This window comes from Pteronotus mesoamericanus, unplaced genomic scaffold, assembly GCF_021234165.1.
Source record: "Pteronotus mesoamericanus isolate MK-2021 breed Mesoamerican mustached bat unplaced genomic scaffold, CSHL_Meso_final scaffold_54, whole genome shotgun sequence".
NCBI classification, from domain to species: domain Eukaryota; kingdom Metazoa; phylum Chordata; class Mammalia; order Chiroptera; family Mormoopidae; genus Pteronotus; species Pteronotus mesoamericanus.
Genome location: NW_026555321.1, coordinates 42,040,835 through 42,059,037, shown reverse-complemented (window position 1 = coordinate 42,059,037; position 18,203 = coordinate 42,040,835). Strand labels below are relative to the sequence as shown.

Genomic DNA, 18,203 nt, shown 5'->3' with positions numbered 1-18,203 from the left:
TGATTGCGGTAGAGATGCAGTATGGCACAGAGGTACACAGTTGCAGGGTGACTATTATTAAGCACATTTGTTCCCAAAGGTTTATTTTTAGAGCCACACATCATCTGTTCCCTTTGCCAGGGAAATTTGCTAATTTCTTGTTCTCATTATTGCTATTTCCAACTGGTTTCTAAGACACTCCAAACAAGCAATGTGTCATTACTGTTTTAAAATATTTACCTGCAAGCTGTTGTTCAGCAAATCAAAGTCGCTGTATCTCCTAACAACCTGTAAGAGACAAGACAGTGGTATTTTAATTCAGCAGTGACCAGCTCTTTTCATTTCCTTCTTTAATATTTATTGGCGTTATAGAGCCGAGGCACTTGTGCTAAGGATAGTAAGTCTTATACTTAGTCTTTAACTTCCTTAACTTGACAGGCCCAGAAAACAGACCCAGCAGTGTGCCGGAGTTGGCCGGGCCATGGGAAACTGGTTAATGCCAGCCAAACTCACAAGATGTCAACAGGTAAGAGCGAGTAATGATGTACTTCTGTTCAGTGCGAATCGCCATTTAAATTTCTTTCTTATTAACCAGGCACCTGGAAAGATGACTTAATGATTCACCAAACGTGATTTACTGAACATGAAATCAAAGAAAAAGGAGGTAGACAGTTTTGAGGTCATTTCATTCTTGACTAGTTAAAACTCCTCCCCGTTGAGACCCCACCACTCTGGATACTGTTCACACCTGTAGACAGAGAACCAACCCTTCTCCCTGATTCCCAGTTCCCCTTTTGGCAGACAGTCCACCTTCCATCATCCACACATTCTTTCTTAGTTATGCTGATGCCATTGATTAGGCCATTGCCAAATTCTACTGTCTCTTCAGGGTCTGGGCAAGGAAATTATTTTGCTTTTGAATAGTTTGACTTCAATCATTATTGATGATTCTCAGATGTTAACATGCAGAAGAAGTACCTGGAGATCACCCAGGACCCACCATAGAGAATCTAACTCAGGAGCTCTAGGGTGGGGCCCAAGAGTCTGCATTCTGCTACTTATCTCCTGGGATTCTAATGAATCTAGAAAACTGTATTAGGGATTGACTTTTCTGGTAGGATGCTGCTGGTAGTCCTGCTTGTCAAATATACATCCAAAGTTAAATATAAGGCTATCTGTGGTAAGTGCAAAGGAGCAAATTCAGCACAGTGGTCAGCCATGAAGAATACAAGAATTCCAACTCAGTTCTGTTGCTGATTTGAGTGTGACCTTGGACCAGTTACTTAATTCTCGAATGTAAAATGGGGCTAACATAGTGTTTTTAAAGGGTTAAATAAATTAATGTGCTTGAACCAGTGCCCAGCAATAAATGTTCAATAGATGTTAAATATTTTAATTATTCAAACAAAAATCAGGTTGAAATTTCAGGCAGGGGAAAAACCAAGTATGGGCCACTGTGGTCAAAGACTGCTCAAGTAAAGAAAAAGCCCTGGCTGGCGTGGCTCAGCGGATTGAATGGCCGCTTAAGAACCAAAAGGTCGCCAGTTCAATTCCCAGTCAGGGCACATGCCTGGGTTGCCAGGTCCCCGGTTGGGGGCATTCCAGAGGCAACTGACTGATTTTTCTCTCCCTCTCTTTCTTCTTCCCTTTGCCTCACTCTAAAAATAAGTAAATACAAATCTGTTGAGAGAAAGAGAGAGAGAGAGAGAGAAAGAAAGAAGAAAGGAAATAGGCCAAAATGGAGTCATTTTTGTTAAGCCAGGTCACCAAACCAAAACCCTAACTGCAATTTTAGCCTCTCCCAGGGATGGAATTTTAAACTAATCAGCACGGAATTGCCTGATCATCCTTAGTGGGGTAATCTGCCGGATAAACCCCAGCCCTCCCCTAACGAAAGCTGTCCTCGCCTGAAATAATCCATTCTTTTAACTTCTTAGTCCCACAATCTTTCTGCCTGTAAAACCCTTCCTCTTTGTACAACTCAGTGCAGCACCTCTGTAGCTGCTAGATGCGATGCTGCCTGATTCATGAAGAGCCTCATAAAGCCAATTAGGTCTTCGAATTTACTCAGTTGAATTGTGTTCTTTAACAGAAGCCTCAAGCTGGGCTGTGAAGGACAACATACTATGGGAGAGGAGGAAGGTAATGATAATTACTAAAACAGGAAAGAAATGGCCTCTAAATAGAATTCAGCCCCTTCTGCAAGTCCCCTGGAAGGACCTCTAGATCTACGCAGGAAGTGTTTTCTCTCTGAGGCCCACTAAGGAAAGCAGAGCCCCATCTAGAGTCTATGAGGGAACCAGCACTAGGAATTGCCCATGACTGAACTTGGAAGTCCATAAATGCAGTGTCCAAACTGTATAATGTCCAGGGCACTGTCTTGCCTTTCTGCCTGGTAGACTAAACTCTAACTTCCCCCACCCAAACCATGGCTGCAGGGAAATAGGTTCGAATTACTAGGAACAAAATAAGTAATTTGCCTATCCTACTTACTCTGTGTCTAGGTAGAGAACAAAGTCCTAGATACGCTTCATGGTAGCAAAATGGGAATAGAAAAGCCTTTTATAATGTACATGTTAAAGCTAAAGATTTATATCTAAAAGAAACGTAATTTATATTTATATATGTTCTCATTTTTCTATAGTTTTAGATGCCACCAGTCAGAATTTTGTTTAATTTAAATTTTATAAAATTTAAAACACTTTTCTAATAACAAAAATATGCTTACCTGCCAGCTGTTTTCTACAGAAATTCCTCTTTGCACCCGAATGATATATTCCTAAAAAAAAAAAAAAAAAGGAGGGGGGTTAAAGAGCCTTACTTATAAGACACTCAAATCAGATGATCAAAAATAAGTGAAAATATCAGACAGACTTCAGAACTGAGAAAATTACTGGAGATAAAGGACATTACACAAAGGTAAAAGGATTATCTTCCAGCAAGACGCAGCAATCTTACATGTGTATGCACCTAACACAAGAGACGCAAAATATGTGAGCAAAAACTGAGAACTGAAAGAAGAAATTGACCAAAATCCACAATTATAGTTGGAGACTTCAACACCCACCTCTCAGCAATTAACAGAACAACTAAACAAAAAACCCAGCAAAACTACAGAGGAACTCAACAATACCATCCACCGACAGATTTACTGAGCATTTTAGAATACTCCATCCAACAACAGATCACACATTCTTTTCAAGAGGATATACAGATGGCAAATAAACATGTGAAAAGATGTTAAACATTACTAGTCAACAAGCAAATGCAAATTAAGACCACAATAAGATTTCACTATATACCTATCAGAACGGCTGAAACAAAAAATAATGATACACCCATGCTGGCTAGGACATAAAGAAACTGGACCACGCATACATTGTCTGTGGAAATGTAAAGTAGTACAGCCATTCTGAAATACAGTTTGGCAGTTTCCTAAAAAATTAAAGCAACTATCGTACAACTCAGCAATTGCACCCCCAGGCATTTATCCCAGAGAAATGAAAGCTTGTGTTCATAAAAAAACTTGTACACAAATGTTCACAGCAGCTTTATTGTAAGAGCCCAAAAGTAGAAATGAACCAGCTGTTCTTTAACAGGTGAATAGTTAAACTTTGTTACATCCATAGCATGAAATACTGCTCAGCAACAAAAAGGAATAAATTACTAATACATGGAACATCTTGACATGTCTTCAGAGACTTGTGCTGAGTGAAAAAGCCAATGCCAAAAGATTAAACTACAGGTGGTCTCTAATTTATTATTTTTCTTTCAGTTTTACAATGGTGTGAAAGCAATAAACATTTAGTATAAACCCAATTTAAAACTTTAAATTTTTATCCTTTCCCAGGCTAACAATTTGCAGTATGATACTCTATCATGATGCTGGCCAGCAGCAGTGAGCTCCCAGTCGGCCCCAGGATCGCCACGGTAAATAATGGGTACTCAATAGTGCACTGTGTTGCCAGTGGTTCTGGATATTGTGTTCTGAGCACCTTTAAGACAGGCTAGGCTAAGCTATGATGTTTGGTATGTTAAGTGTACTAGATGCATTTTCAACTTAAGATATTTTCCACTTAGGATGAATTTATCGGGATATAACTCCATCATAAGTCGAGAAGCATCTGTATATGATTCTATTTACATAACATTCATGAAATCACAAAACTATAAATAAGAAGAACAGATTAGTGGTTGCCAAGAGTTAAGGCTGTGGGGTAGTAGGATGCATGTGGGAGGGAAATGGGTGGGGCTGTAGAAGTGTAACCATGAAGAAACTTTTCTTTAATATGACCTTTTCCCCCTGTTTTCCTCTTGATTCAGACTGGCCTCATCCAGCACCCTGACTCACCTGCCTCCTTCTCCCACGCATGTCCACTCCCTTAATCATTAAGCCCTCAGGACAATGAGATTCTGGTAAGCATCAAATAATCTTAGGAACAAAGTCACATGTCTATGGGCCCCAGAGAAAGAGTTTCAGTCAAACTAGATACAATATCTAGGCCTCACCTGCGTTTCAGTTCCAGGCCCAGATAAAGGGCCAGATGCACTGATCAATGATATTGTGATCCCCTACCCTAGCACCAATCAGTAGAGACCGGGACCCTGACCACGACCCTAACTCCCTTAGTCACCATGATTAATGATTTTTCCCCTATATAACCCATCCCCTGGAAGCCACTGGGGAGCCAGGTCTTTGAGCATTAGCTCACCTGCGACTCTGGGTGTGGGCCACTTCCTAAAAATAAACCCTTACTTTCTTTGTTGTAAACTCCTGCTTGTATCTTATTGGGCTTTGATGTACACAGGCAAACGGACACCTTTAGTCCAGTAACAGAATGGCAAAGTGAGGTGCTCTGGTTTGAAAATTTATGTCCCCCAAAATTTATATGTTAATTAAAGTACCAAGCGCCAAATATGATGGTATTAGGAGGTGGGGTGTTTGGTAGGTACTTAGGTCATGAGAGTGAAATCCTCGTAATGGGATTAGTGCCACATTAAAGAGGCTCCAGAGGGATCCCCCTGCCCCTTCTACCCTGTGAGGACTTTGAGAAGGTGCCAGCTACGAACCACAAGGACCCTCACTAGAAGTTGATTGTATTGGAACCTTGATCTTGGACTTCCAGCATCCAGACTGTAAAAAAATAAATTTCTGTTGTGTATAAGCCACCCAGTTCATGGTATTGTTATGCGGACTGAAGGGACTAAAGCATGAGGGATGCTTGGATTGATGGTGAAGGCGGGCAGAGTTTGCAACCATAAAATATGCCTCTTTGGGGATATTGACTATTTTAGGCTGGTTAATTTTAAGAAAGAGCTGAGAAGGGAGAAGATCCGAATAAGCAGAAATATTTAGAAATATTTCTAAAGAGAGAAATATTCTTCATATTTGTAAGGGAAATCTCCATTTGTAAGAGTGTTTCCCTCATGTAGAGCCTGCCTTCACTATCGGTGGAGAAGGCATGGGCTTCAATCTGCGTAACAACCTTGCCCTTGTTTACTGAGCTTTCCCTGTAACCCTCCACAATTTACTCCCCACCTTCAACATCTTCTGTCTTTTGCTGAAGGTGGTACTTAAGGTGGTGGCTTCTGCCATTTCAGTGAGTTACTCAGTTTTCCTGGTATCCCTGGAAGTATACATGTTACTAAACTTAAATTTATTTTTCTCCTGCTAATCTGTCTCACGTCAATTTGATTATTAGGCTAGCCAAAAGTACCTTAAAGGGTACAGGAAAATGTTTCCTCCCCGACATCTTGGAATGGAAATGCTCTGTATCTTGACTGTATTGATGTTAATGTCCTGGTTGTGATATTGTACTATAGTTTTATAAGATATTACTTACCATTGAAAGAAACTGGTAATGAATATATGGGGTGGCAGTCAGGAGACTAAAAGATCTGTGATTTTTAGTGTTCAAATGTTGCATTTTATATGCACAGTCAGCTAAAAAAGGCCATGATAAGGAAAACAAGGAAAAAGGTGAAATAGATAGGCAGTGATTGCATTTTGCAAAGAAGCCATATTCTGTAAATCCCCCAAACCTGCCTGACCAATAAAATCTCCCTGCTCCCTGCAGAGGCCAGGGGATGTTAAAAATACACATTCCCAGACCCTGCATCATCAGAATCTCTAGGATAAAAACCTAGGAATTAGAAGTTTTAATAGCATCCCCAGCTAATTCTTTTTTTTTTTTTTTTAAACCTCATCTGAGGATGTTTTTTATTGATTTTAGAGAGAAAGGAAGGGGGAGAAACACCTATGTGAGAAACATTGATCAGTTCCCTCCCATACATGCCCCAACTGGGGTTTGAACCAGCAACCCAGGTATGTGCCCTGACTGGGAATTGAACCGGCAATCTTCTGGTGCACAGGATGATGCTCCAACTAATTGAGCCACCCGGCCAGGGTACCCCAGGTAATTCTTAATTAAGTGAGCAATTTATTATGAAGGTGTGGTAGGCAGTTAGACATGAGCAAAGCAAGGACAATGGGCCAGGCACAGGTAGCCAGGGCAAAAAGCCCCTGGTGCGTAGCAATGGGCAAACCTGGGAAAACAAGGACCTCATCCCCAGGGTAACCTTTCCTTTTCTAGCATATTGCTGATCATGCGGTTTAGACCCCCTGACCTTTCACATTGCTGGTCGTGTGGTTCCAACCCTCTGACCTTTCTTCCCCTGGCATGTTGCTAGTCATGTGGGTTAGACCCCCTTAGGGCAGGGCCGAATAAGGGGGGCAGAGAACAGCCCTTAAGCATTAAGCTTCAGGACAATGAGGTTGTGATCCACATCAAATGCATCTAGGCCTCAGTTTTGTTTCAGCTCCAGGCCCAGAAAAGCAGCAAAACCAGACAAGCATGTCATGGCTGACATCAGGTCCGGCTGCACTGACTAATGACCGCCTGCCCTCGTGCTAACCAATCAGTTGAGACCACGACCCTGAAAGGACACACCTGGAAAGCTGATGAATAGTCTGTTGGGATCCTCCCCTGAGACCTCCAGATAAATACCCTCAAGACAAGAACCCTAAGCAACAAGGGCCCTTCTTTAGTCTCTGTAACTGGTTTCCCGAGCCCATTTCTTCTACCTCTGCCTTTCTAAGTAAACTCTCTTATAGTTTGAGTCTTGTCTCTGAATTCTTTCTTAGCCAGAACTCAAGTACCGAGGCTGCTGAACCAAGGTCCAGTCTGACACCACTGGTCTAACACCTGGTGTCGTTTCACTGCCAATAAAGGTATAAATTAAATCATTTAAAGTATGTTAACATTTTTCCCTCAAACGCTCAGAATTGTTTTAATATCATTAGATGGTATGATTTAGCCACTATTCATAGTCACTATTCAATAAGTGCTTATCAACACAGTACTCAACAAATCCTTTCAACTGAATGAATTCTAATTTAAATAGGTTATTTAGAAAATAAAGCCAAGCAAACATTGTTAACCTGGTAACTGGATTTAAAAATAGATTTTATTACACAGTCATTTCATTCTGTTGATTTAGCAAAGGCCAATAAAGTCCATATAGGCAAGAATTTCTGCCTTCTCTGGAATATGTAAAGGATAATACATTCAACAATATCCACTCAATTATGAGTGAAGTGACTATAAGCCTGGCACCATGCTTAGTTGGTTTCATGTGGGGTTATAAAATAAGTATTTCAAAATCTATTTGTGTAATGGGGCAGATCACTTAAGCAATATGCTAATGTAATTATTTCTGAGTAGTAAAGCCAAATGTTAAAAACATCTGACATTGTTACATTTTTGGATCAGTCTTTTAGCTCTGAAATTTTCTCAGAATTGTATTACTGGCAAATTTTCTGGGCTTTTACATTCTAATAGTAGAGCTGAGATTAGCACGTATAATTAATTCCAAGCAACTGCACGTAGACAAGTTTCTTTGAACTCTAAAGTTGGGGGGAAATGTTAATTCTCCAAAATAACTTGGAGTATCCATTTCTTCACTATGATTTACAAGAATAATATTAATTTTTTAAAATTCCAGCTCAATGTTGGACACTTGGTAGATACTAAGTAAACATCTGCTGTCTTGCTTTATATACTTTTTAAAGTTTAAAGTTTGGACCTGTGTTTTACAAAGATGTTACTGCCAAATGCAAACATCTAAGTACCTATGATGTTCCAATCCCTGTGCTTTGTTCATGCTGAGGATTAACTCCAAATGAGAAAGGTATATAGTCAGACTCCATTCCTTCCCTGTGCAGACACCTAGTTTAGATTTTTCTTTTTAACTTGCCTATAAAACAGCACACGATAATGTTTTGGAAAAGCCTTTGCAGAAGGGAAGCTGTAGCTACAAGTAGGGCTGGGTGCTGATGTCTGACTGTAATATCCCAAAATGACACATTAGCTAATGCCTCTGCCAAGACACTCTTGTGTTTAGGCCAGTGTCCTCTAAAAAGGGTGATTCTTCCCCCAGAGGACAACTGGCAGTGTCTGGAGACTTCTTTGATTGTCACCGTGAAGCGGGGGGTGGGGTGCTACTGGCATCTAGTAGACAGAGGCCAGAAATGCTTCTAATACCTACAAAGCACAGGACAGCCCCCACAGCAAAGAATCATCTGGCCCCAAATGTCAACAGTGCAGAGGCTGAGAAACCCAGGTTCAGGTGCATTGAGTACAGCAGGTCATCCCAGTCCATGGAGGCTTAAAACCTTCTCATGAGAGGAAGAAAACCTTCTCATGGTGGAGGCTACTTCTGTGTCATAATCTACTCAAGGTCACAACCTGCTGGTACTCCACAAACAAAAGCACTGGTAACATAGGCATGTCCACTCAGAAGGTGCACACAGTTACCGGCAGCCCCCAAGCACCACCCACTGGGTTTTGCCTGAAAAGGCACATTAAGAATGAGGCTTCAGTGTAGCCCCCCAGCCTCTACCCTGGGCCACCTACCATGTCATTACAAATACAGAAAGACAATGGAAAATAAGATAAGATGATGTTCAGAAATATTTTTATTCCACTTCAGTGGGGCAAGTTGTTTCCTTAACTATAAATTATTTGAATTATTTTAGTTTGCTTGAAACCACCAACCAGCCTGACCAAAAAAAAAAAAAAATAGAGTACTTTCACCTCAAATCTCCAATGCAGTAAACTAAGAAATATAGTACGCCTGTCTACTGCTGAAAACTGGGCTGTAGCTCTTACTAACACACAAAGAACACCGCTTTGAAGACCAGTAGAAACCCCACACTGGCAGTCAGCTCCACCTCCTGAGCTGATGTCAGCCGCCCTGAATCCTCCAGTGACTCATTCCCACCTTTGCCACCCTCTCTGATGTGGAACAGAACCTGCATGTGTATAAACAAACCACTGAGGCCCATCGGGCATAGAAGGGAGGGCTGAGAGCCCTGCAGGGCTACCCTGCGTCACACAGGTCTATGCCTGCCCCCAAGCTGTGCCATCTGTTGCCACTTCCCCAAAGGGCCTTCTTCCTGCTCCTCCTCAGGATACCACACCCCTTATCTTGGAGGGGTGGGGTGGCTGCTGGTCAAGCCCTAGCATGTGGGCATTTTGGCAAGTCAGCGTGGTCTGGTGCTGAAGTTCTTCAAACTGGAAAGGTGCCAAGACCATGTGATTTCTTACATAAGCGAAAGAATTAATGGAAAATGAGCACTGATTTTGTGCCAGGAATTTTGCTAAGATCCTTACTCAATACTTCTCATTCAAATCTCACAGTCGCCTAGAGGGTAGGCAATCTCAGCTTAGCAATGTGAGCTGAGCTCTCCAAGGTCACAGAGCCAGCAAGCACTGACTGGGGATTGGAACCCAAGTTACTGACTCTCAAGACCTTCCGGCCTGCCAGTCATGGCCGACAACCCTCAGTGCCCTAGGGGAACACTTCTGCAGCCATGAAAAATGGGGGTCCTGCCTAGTCTGTGGAACTTGGGTGGTTCACCCCTAACCTATGGACTCTAACCCTGAGAATGCAGGGTTAGGGCCGTCATGGCCCCTCCCCTGACTGACGCTTCCAACACACACCATTTTCCAAGTAAGCATCCTTACTGGCATTTTGTGTCTCCTGAGTTTCCCAAAAGATATTTAAGATCTCACTGCACAGTAGGCTGGTATTCAAAGATGCCCCAGTTTGGTGAGATTTTAGGAAAAATAGGAAAGATAATTTATTTTGAATCTGTCTGGCTCCAAATTAGTAAGGTTATAAACACAGACCACTTGGAAAGAAATGTGTTAGAAGAACTAAAGCCAAAACTTCAGCAAACCTTTAAACCAGCCTAACTCACACAATTCTCTCCTCTCTTTCAGCATAGAGGTCAGATTTACTTTGAGACCCAAAGTAGAGAAAGACAGGGCAGCTCTTCGGAGGTATTTTACAGGGAGGCACTTTGCAGGTAACCTGTCAGTGCTCCCACATCTCTACCTCTAAAGCAGAGGGTCCCCACTCTGCTGCATTCTAGAATCACCTAGAGAACTTTTTAAAAGATACCTACTTAGACACCACTGTCCCAAGATTCTGATTTAACTTGTCTGGGCTGAGGCACAGGCATTAGTAGGTCTTAAAACTTTCCAGGTGATTCTAATGGTGCTGCCGGGGGTAAGAACCACAATTCTAAAACCTCTTAAATAGGAAGCTGCTTCACACTACAAAAATAAAAACCTTCTCATGAGAGGAAGAAAACAAATCAGTGAAGCAGCCACCAAATCTCAGTCTCTCCTACCCCCATACCTCCCTGCCTTTTCATGAGGACTCCGTTCTCCTGCCTTCTTGGGCGTACGAGGTACCTACCCCAAGTCCTCAAGGGACCCCTGACACTGGGCCTGTAGCAGAGGCTTCTAGACACCACTCACACGATCTGCCAATGGCCCTTTCAGGTGAGCACAGAACAGCCACTACCCCCGTTCATAGCTGGGCAAATGGGTATCTAAGAGGACAGATGCCTTGACTAGAAAGTGGTGGATCTGGACTACGAGGGCAGGTCTGTCTCCAGGGCACACTAACTACACCACTCCTCTGGTTCATTCCCAAACCTGTTTCCTCCTGAAAAGAAGCCCCACAAAAAACGCTGAGCACAAATGACCTTGCTGGACACACAACATATGCTACTTCCCTAGTCAGGAACCTTCCAGAGATTCCACTGGCCAAGGATAAAACGCAAACTCCTTCACCTAGCTTCCATGTTCTTCAACCACCTGACCAAACTGTCCTAACCTTTTCTTTCTACTCAAACCTTCCTCTTACTTTTTGTGTTTAACCACCTCTTACTCCCCTTGCTTTGCTGTTCTACCTATTAAAAACCTAGTTCAGCCTTTTAATCATGTTACTGCTAGTTTTGCCCCATGTCTGTCTATGTTGGGGGATTTCTCCAACTGGCTTAAGTTCCTCATGGGCTGGAATCACACATTTCTTTGTATTCCTAATAGCAAGCAGCACAAGGCCTGGCCAAGAGCAGAAGCATGACAAACATTCATTGATGAGTATTTGTTGATTGATGGCTTGCACTTTTGGCAAAGAGGAAGCATACTGCCCTTTTCCATGTGCACCTCTATCCAGGGAAGTCAAATAGCACTCTCAAGAAAATCTCCATGTGCTCTCCCAACGCCTCACCTAAACTCACTATTCATACCCACAGTATCACACAACACAATAGCTGCAGCTCACAGGCAGTGGGCAGCAACACCATGAAGAACAGCAAGATTTTGGAGGAAATTCTCAGAGTTGCAGGACTTGTGTTCAGCTCACTGGCCACCTGCCTGGTGGTTTATGGTCCTTAATCTCTCATTTAGAATTAATAATTACTCCTTGTTCTGCTAAATATTCATTATTTATCGTTGTCTCATCTACAGATTTTCAGTGCTGAAATGCACTTTTGTTTTATTTTAATTGCTGTGCAGTCCAATAATGTGCAAAACCTCCCCCCAAACCAATGAAAACATTAAGGCTTTTTAAAAGCATCTGAAGACTCACCATTATCCTGACCTGCATTGTGGCAGGTGAGTGACGCCAACTGTATCTCCTTTTCAACTGAAATAAATTTCACTTAAAATCTAACTGATGGAATCATAGAACCATGTGCTTTAACTTAATGCAAAACAAATTCTTCAGTTTCCACTGTGTTCACAGAAGGAACAAGGAACACAGCAGGAGCAGGCTTTGAGCTCTGCAGGGTGCTGCAGGGCCCTATCCCCTATTGCTCGGGCTTCTCCACTCTCTGGGCCTTTTGAAGTCATCTCGCTTCTCCGTGGGAGAGGCTCCTGCCCTGCTCCACACCGACTTCAAAGACAGCCAACGTTCCGTGAGGAGAAATGCTGCAAAGCAGCGCTCAGAAATTCTTCCGACATCAGATATGACTACAGAATGGATACAGCATTTTATTTTACTTTATTTTTTATCCTCACCTGAGGACATTTTTTCATTGCCTTTAGAGAGAAAGGAAGGGGGAGAGAGAAACATCTATGCAAGAGAGAAGCATCAATGGGTTGCCTCACATATGCTCCCCGAACAGATACTTGCCAGTGTAGGGACAAGGGATGAACCCACAACCCAGGCCAAGTGCCCTGACAGGGAATGAAACCTCAACCCCTCAGTTTCGGGATGATTCTCCAACCAACTGAGCCACACCGGCCAGGGCTGGTTACAACATTTTAAAGCAGCAGTCCCCAACATTTTTGGCACCAGGGACTGGTTTCGAGGAAGACAATTTTTCCACAGACAGGGATGGGGGTAGGGTGAGCAGAGGGAGGAGACAAGAGGTGGAGCTCAGGCAGCAATGCGAAGCTTCCCTGGCTTGTCCCCCCGCAACCCCTACCCCTCGGCTCACCTCCTGCTATGTGGCCTGGTTCCTAACAGGCCAGGGACCGAACAGGTCATGGCCAGGGGTTGGGGACCCCTGTTTTAAAGAGCAGTTCCTGTAGCATTTTACAAAGACCCCTAAATAATGCCAAAGCAAATTATGTAATTTTTAAGATGGGAACCCAGTATTCCGTCTTACATCAAAGCAATAAAAAATACCTGCAAAAATCTGAGGCTCAATTAAATGGCAATTAAAAATGAAACGTAATTTTTACTTGTTCAATAATCCTCACATCCCTTGGGTCGACACCCTAAAAGTGTAGAAACAGACGCAGTGAATGTAATCTCAGAGGCCCACGCACCACATATTTAACTGGCTAGAAAAGACAGTTAAACATACAAACTCCAATCTGGTTGGAAAGAATGATTTTTATGTAGGTTCTGGTAGCTAAGGTGGCCAACGTACCACGCACCCATCATGCCCTCGGCTGGGACCAACCCCAGTTACCTGCTATAACTGAAGTGCTCCTTCCCCTGGGGCCACTTTTCTACCTACCACCACTTGCCACTGCCCCAAAGATGACAGGCCACCAGGAGTCCTTCCAGGGCCTGAAGGAGGGGCCGGTCACCATGTGAGGATCACTCACAATGTGCACTCCTCCCCCATCCCATCTGCACAAGTCCCCAGGGGGAAAGGGCACCAGCTTTCCATTTAAAGAGACCTGGTTTTAGCCACGTACTAGTTTTTGTGACCTAACTTCTCTGAGCTTCAGTTTATTCACCTGCAAAGTCATACCTTTCCAACAGGGTTGTGGTGAATATTAGATTAGATCGTATATTTAGAGCATCTGGCACAAAGTCCAGCTTTATAACTTTTCTTTCCTGCTAAGAAAATCGCAAATACAAGGTGTCTCCTGGGGACTATATCATGGCTTTAATCAGCAAGCACAGGAGACAGCAGCAGCACTATGAAGAACACCGAAGAAATAATAAGTAGCAGCCATTCTCTTTGAACGCGGGAAACCATTTTACCAGTCTCCGCTTTCTAACAGGGAGTGCCATCACTCCAGCAAACTATCACCCACTTTCAAAGGGGGTTAATTAAAGAGCCTGACCCTAAAATAACCTGGATATCAACAGTATGAGAAAGGCTAAGTTATTTATGGTTTATCCAGTTAGTGGAAGAATATGCAAGACTTTCAAAGGATATATTAGCCCTGACTGGTGTGGCCCAGTGGGTTGGACGTTGTCCCGCAAACTGAAAGGTGGCAGATTCAATTCCTGGTCAGGGCGCATGCCTGGGTGGGCAAGATCCCCAATTAGGGGTGTGTAAGAGGCAACCAATCAAGGTTTCTCTCCTCTTTCTCCCTTCCCCTCTCTCTAAAAATAAATAAAATCTTTTTTTTAAAAAAAGGAAAGGATATATTATTAAAATAATTTTTTATTATATAGGAAAAGGTATTATGCTATCATGTTAAATATGAAAAAAGGCTAAATAAATTCTGTAATAACTTTGACCGGAAAAGGGAACCACTTGCAGTTACTCCAAGTGGTAACAGCAATTGTCTCTGGAGATAAAATTATGTGTGGTTTAAATTCTCTAAATTTTTCTATACTTTTCAGGATATCCGCAATGAGCATATATTACTTTTCTTTTAAAATAATAGGTTTTATTACTTCTGAGTCATATATATTCATTACAGAATGAGCAGAGGTTTTTATTTATTTTTTATTGTTGACAGCACAATTACTTTTCTAATCAGGAAAAACAATTTTTTAAAAAGTTCCTTGGTTTGCTACACATGTAATTTAAAACATGCTACTTTAATATAAGGAATCCTGAGTGATAAGGATTGAGATTACTTGAGCTTGGATAAGAGCGCAGTATGTTATCAATGGTAAATGTAAACTATCATCTTTTTTCCTTTGACAAAGGAACTTTTGGTCATTTTACGACTCATCAGCACTTTTACTGTGCTGGGGAGACTGGGAAACCAGAAAATGAAAGTCAAGTAAATTAACCCTTCCACTTGCATCAGGGGTGGTATAACATCTGGTGGGAAAGAAGCTTGAAACTATGAGTTGAAGTCAAGCAAGGGGAGTCCCTACTGTTCTCAGCCATTAATAGTAGAAGCGATCACCATCATAAGGATAATGAAGGGTTGACTACACATAACTTTATTCTACATAGGCCAGAAATGTCACTGTGTTCTCCTGAGACATTAGTTCCAATTCATAGCCAGCCATGTGACCATACATGTCATGCTGTTACATATCTCCTCAGAGCTCACGGTAGTGACTGTTATGTTTATGGAACACTTACTCTACGCCTTCTGTTCCTCAGCTTATTCCATCTCCCAGGAATGCTTGGAGGTGTCACTACCTCTTTGGTAAGAACCCAATGCTCAGAGACTGTAAATGCCTCAGAGACTGAGCTGGGTGGCTCAGTTGGTAGGAGCGTCAGTCCCGTACACAAAAATGTGGCAGTTCAATACCCTGTCAGGGCACATGCCCAGGTTTCAGGTTTGATCCTCGATTGAGGCACTTTTAGGTGGCAACTGACCAATGTTTCTCTCTCTCTCCCCCTCTCCCTTCCTCTCTCTCTAAAAATCAATGAACATATTCTCAGGTGAGGATTAAAAAACAAAACAAAACAAAAGTGCTCAGTGGTAAGAATGGACGTCACTACAGGCCTGTGTGACCCAGGGCCCAGCAGTTCCTATGTTCTACAGGATTGGGCATAATGTTTTCACATCCTATACCCTCTCATTTTGATGAACTGAGGTCAGCTGAACAGGCAAAACCAGCCCATCAAGTCAGGAGGAAGCCGGAGAGAGTGAGGGGCAGAGTGCAGAGAAGAACCCAGGCAGGGGATAATAATGAGTTAATACACAGGGTCCGGCACAAATAACACTTCTTTTTTATTACAAAATCATAAGCATGTAATTCTGTAACATAACAATATCGCACTCAAGCACACCATATGACATTTTAGGTGAAATGTTCAAATTGCTGTATATCTCATGTGAGACATTCATGCATCCTACCAACTACACTCAAGAAGGCGTTACTTCTGCTGAACACGGTCTATAGCCATAGAGTTCTCAGAACACTGCCTGGCCCACTGCCTCCTGACTTAAACATCCCCATACTTTGTAGCCCCCCTCCTACCACAGGTACACAAACTGCTGTCTACGCATCTGGGTTGAATGTAACCTGGGCACTAACAGAAGCTGTGTACAGGTAAGAAAACGATTTTTTTTCTTCACCATGTTAAATAAGCCCCACCACAAACATTAGGCAGGTTCTGAAGAAGCAGAAAGGAGCATTTTTACATAAGCATGCCTAAAGTAGACATCAGGTTTATGGAGTACTCAGCAATTTGAATGGCAGTTAATTTCAGCTGTACCAAAATGAAACAAGGTCTTTGAGTAGGTTTTTTTTTGTTTCCACACGAGGCTCCTGTTAAAATCTAACAATAGCAGCATAATAAATGAACCTAAAGCCCCCCTGGTTGCAGGGCTTGCAGATCCTCACCAAGCTCAGGCTTTCTCAATCAGTTCAGGGGGCTGAAGAAAGTAATGACCTAAAGCTGTGACGTCCAACATGGCAGCCAGTATGCACATGTGGCTAGTGGCACTAAGAGAATGAATTTTAAATGTTATTCAGTTAAAGTAGTCTAGTGGTTACAGTACTGTACAGTACAGTATAGGCTACTTACTTATAGATATAAACATAGATATTTATAAAAATGTAAGCATATTAAATACAATGTTATGATTTGCTTTGTTTCTACTTAACATAACATGAATCTATTTCCACATGAGAAACCATTTATCTGGATATTATTTTTAATATCTATATCGGTGCTGTCTAAAACAGTTGCCACAGCTACTGAGCACTAGTCCAAACTGAGATATGTTGGAATTGTAAAATATACATGGTTTAAAAAATTTTGTATGACTAACTAAATATTATTAATAATTTTTAGAGTGACTACCTGTTGATAATATTTTGGATATAGTATGTTAAGTAGATGACATTATTTAAATTAGTTTCATCTGTTTATTTTTACTTCTTTAATGTGGCTACTAGAAAATTTAAAATTATATACGTTTGCATTATATGAGATATTTCCACTGGACACCACTGCCCTAAACCCTCCACTGTATATAATAAATGAGCTCCACTCCTATGCAGTCAGGACGGGAGAACTGAGAAAATGGTCACCCAAATCAGTGTCTGATCAGTTCGTAACAATTTAGAACAAGATAAACAACAGAGGGCTCTGGAAAGTGTCTCAGGATTAATGTGATAAAGGCTATAAGGCTTCTGTTTTATTTCTACTTTTTAACAAAAATCCGTCAATAAAATAATTATTTAAATATTTTCTCCTTTTAACTTAGTACAGACTAAGGAGCCTTCAAGTGTGCACTCAGGGAGCATGGTGCAGGTCGGGGGGAGGTCATGGAGATCAGATGAGTATATTCATGATTTAGTTGGTTTATCAAGGTTTTGACCATTACACAACTATTTAATTGATTTTGCTTTTTGTCATATATGATTTCATTTACACCCATAATGGACCATGACTAAAGACAGGCTCAAGGAACGCCAACGGCAAAATACAAGTTAGCAAGAAGTTAGAAATGCAAGAAGTAGAATCATCATAAAAATGATAACTCTGGCCCTGGCCAGGTGGCTCAGTTGGTTGGAGCATTGTCCTATATGCACAAAAAGGCTGCAGTTCGATTCCCAGTCAGAGCACATACCTAGGTTGCAGGGTGAATCTCCAGCCGGGGTGCGTACAGGAGGCAACCAGTGGATGTTTCTCTCTCACATGGATGTTTCTCTCTTCCATCCTCCCTCTAAAATCAATAAATATATCCTCGGGTGAGGACTAAAAAAGAAAATGGTAATTCTGCAAACTGTTTAAAGATGCTCTTTATTAGTGCTTTAAGTTGTAATCATCTTATCACAGTTCTTATCGTCTCTGATATTGCAAAAACCAGTATAATTCAGATCTCTCACATTAATATAATTTTTAGTAATTCACTGATCTGAATAAAATAATTTTTAGATTTAAAATCACTTCCAGAGGGGATTTGTACAATTCAATATTACTAGGAAAGGAGTTTTTAAGTTAAAAGAGAAACCTGGGGAGCGGGGATTCAGAACACACCCTCTGGAGGCCTCTGTCAAGCCTTTCCGGACGGACGGAGCCACTCTCACAGCGACCTCACAGCGACCTCACAGCGACCTCACTGCTCCCAGGCACAGGCTGGCACTCCTCCACCTTCGGTTTAGGTGTCTGCCACCTCTGCAAGGATATAAGCTCCTTGTTTCATTTATTTTTCCATCTGAATACACAGCACAGTGCCTGTCACAGGCACTGGGGGACCTTTTATAAGAGCTTGCTGATGTTTCCACCACCTTAGAGGCTTACTGACGGA

At 42.0% G+C, this 18,203-nt stretch overlaps 1 protein-coding gene across 5 annotated transcripts in view; it reads right to left on the bottom strand.

The window, feature by feature from the left end:
* PXK (PX domain containing serine/threonine kinase like) overlaps positions 1-18,203 on the bottom strand; it is a 70,404-nt gene that overhangs the window by 44,078 nt on the left and 8,123 nt on the right. For 4 of the 5 annotated variants that reach the window (XM_054595543.1, XM_054595544.1, XM_054595545.1 and 1 more), the window contains exons 2-3: positions 2,708-2,758; positions 220-267 (exon numbers count right to left, since the gene is read on the bottom strand). In XM_054595543.1, the coding sequence (XP_054451518.1) occupies positions 220-267; positions 2,708-2,758 (99 nt within the window). Of the gene's footprint in view, positions 1-219; positions 268-2,707; positions 2,759-17,522; positions 17,554-18,203 lie in introns of those variants that run through there. The other variant, XM_054595547.1, reaches the window with a different exon arrangement.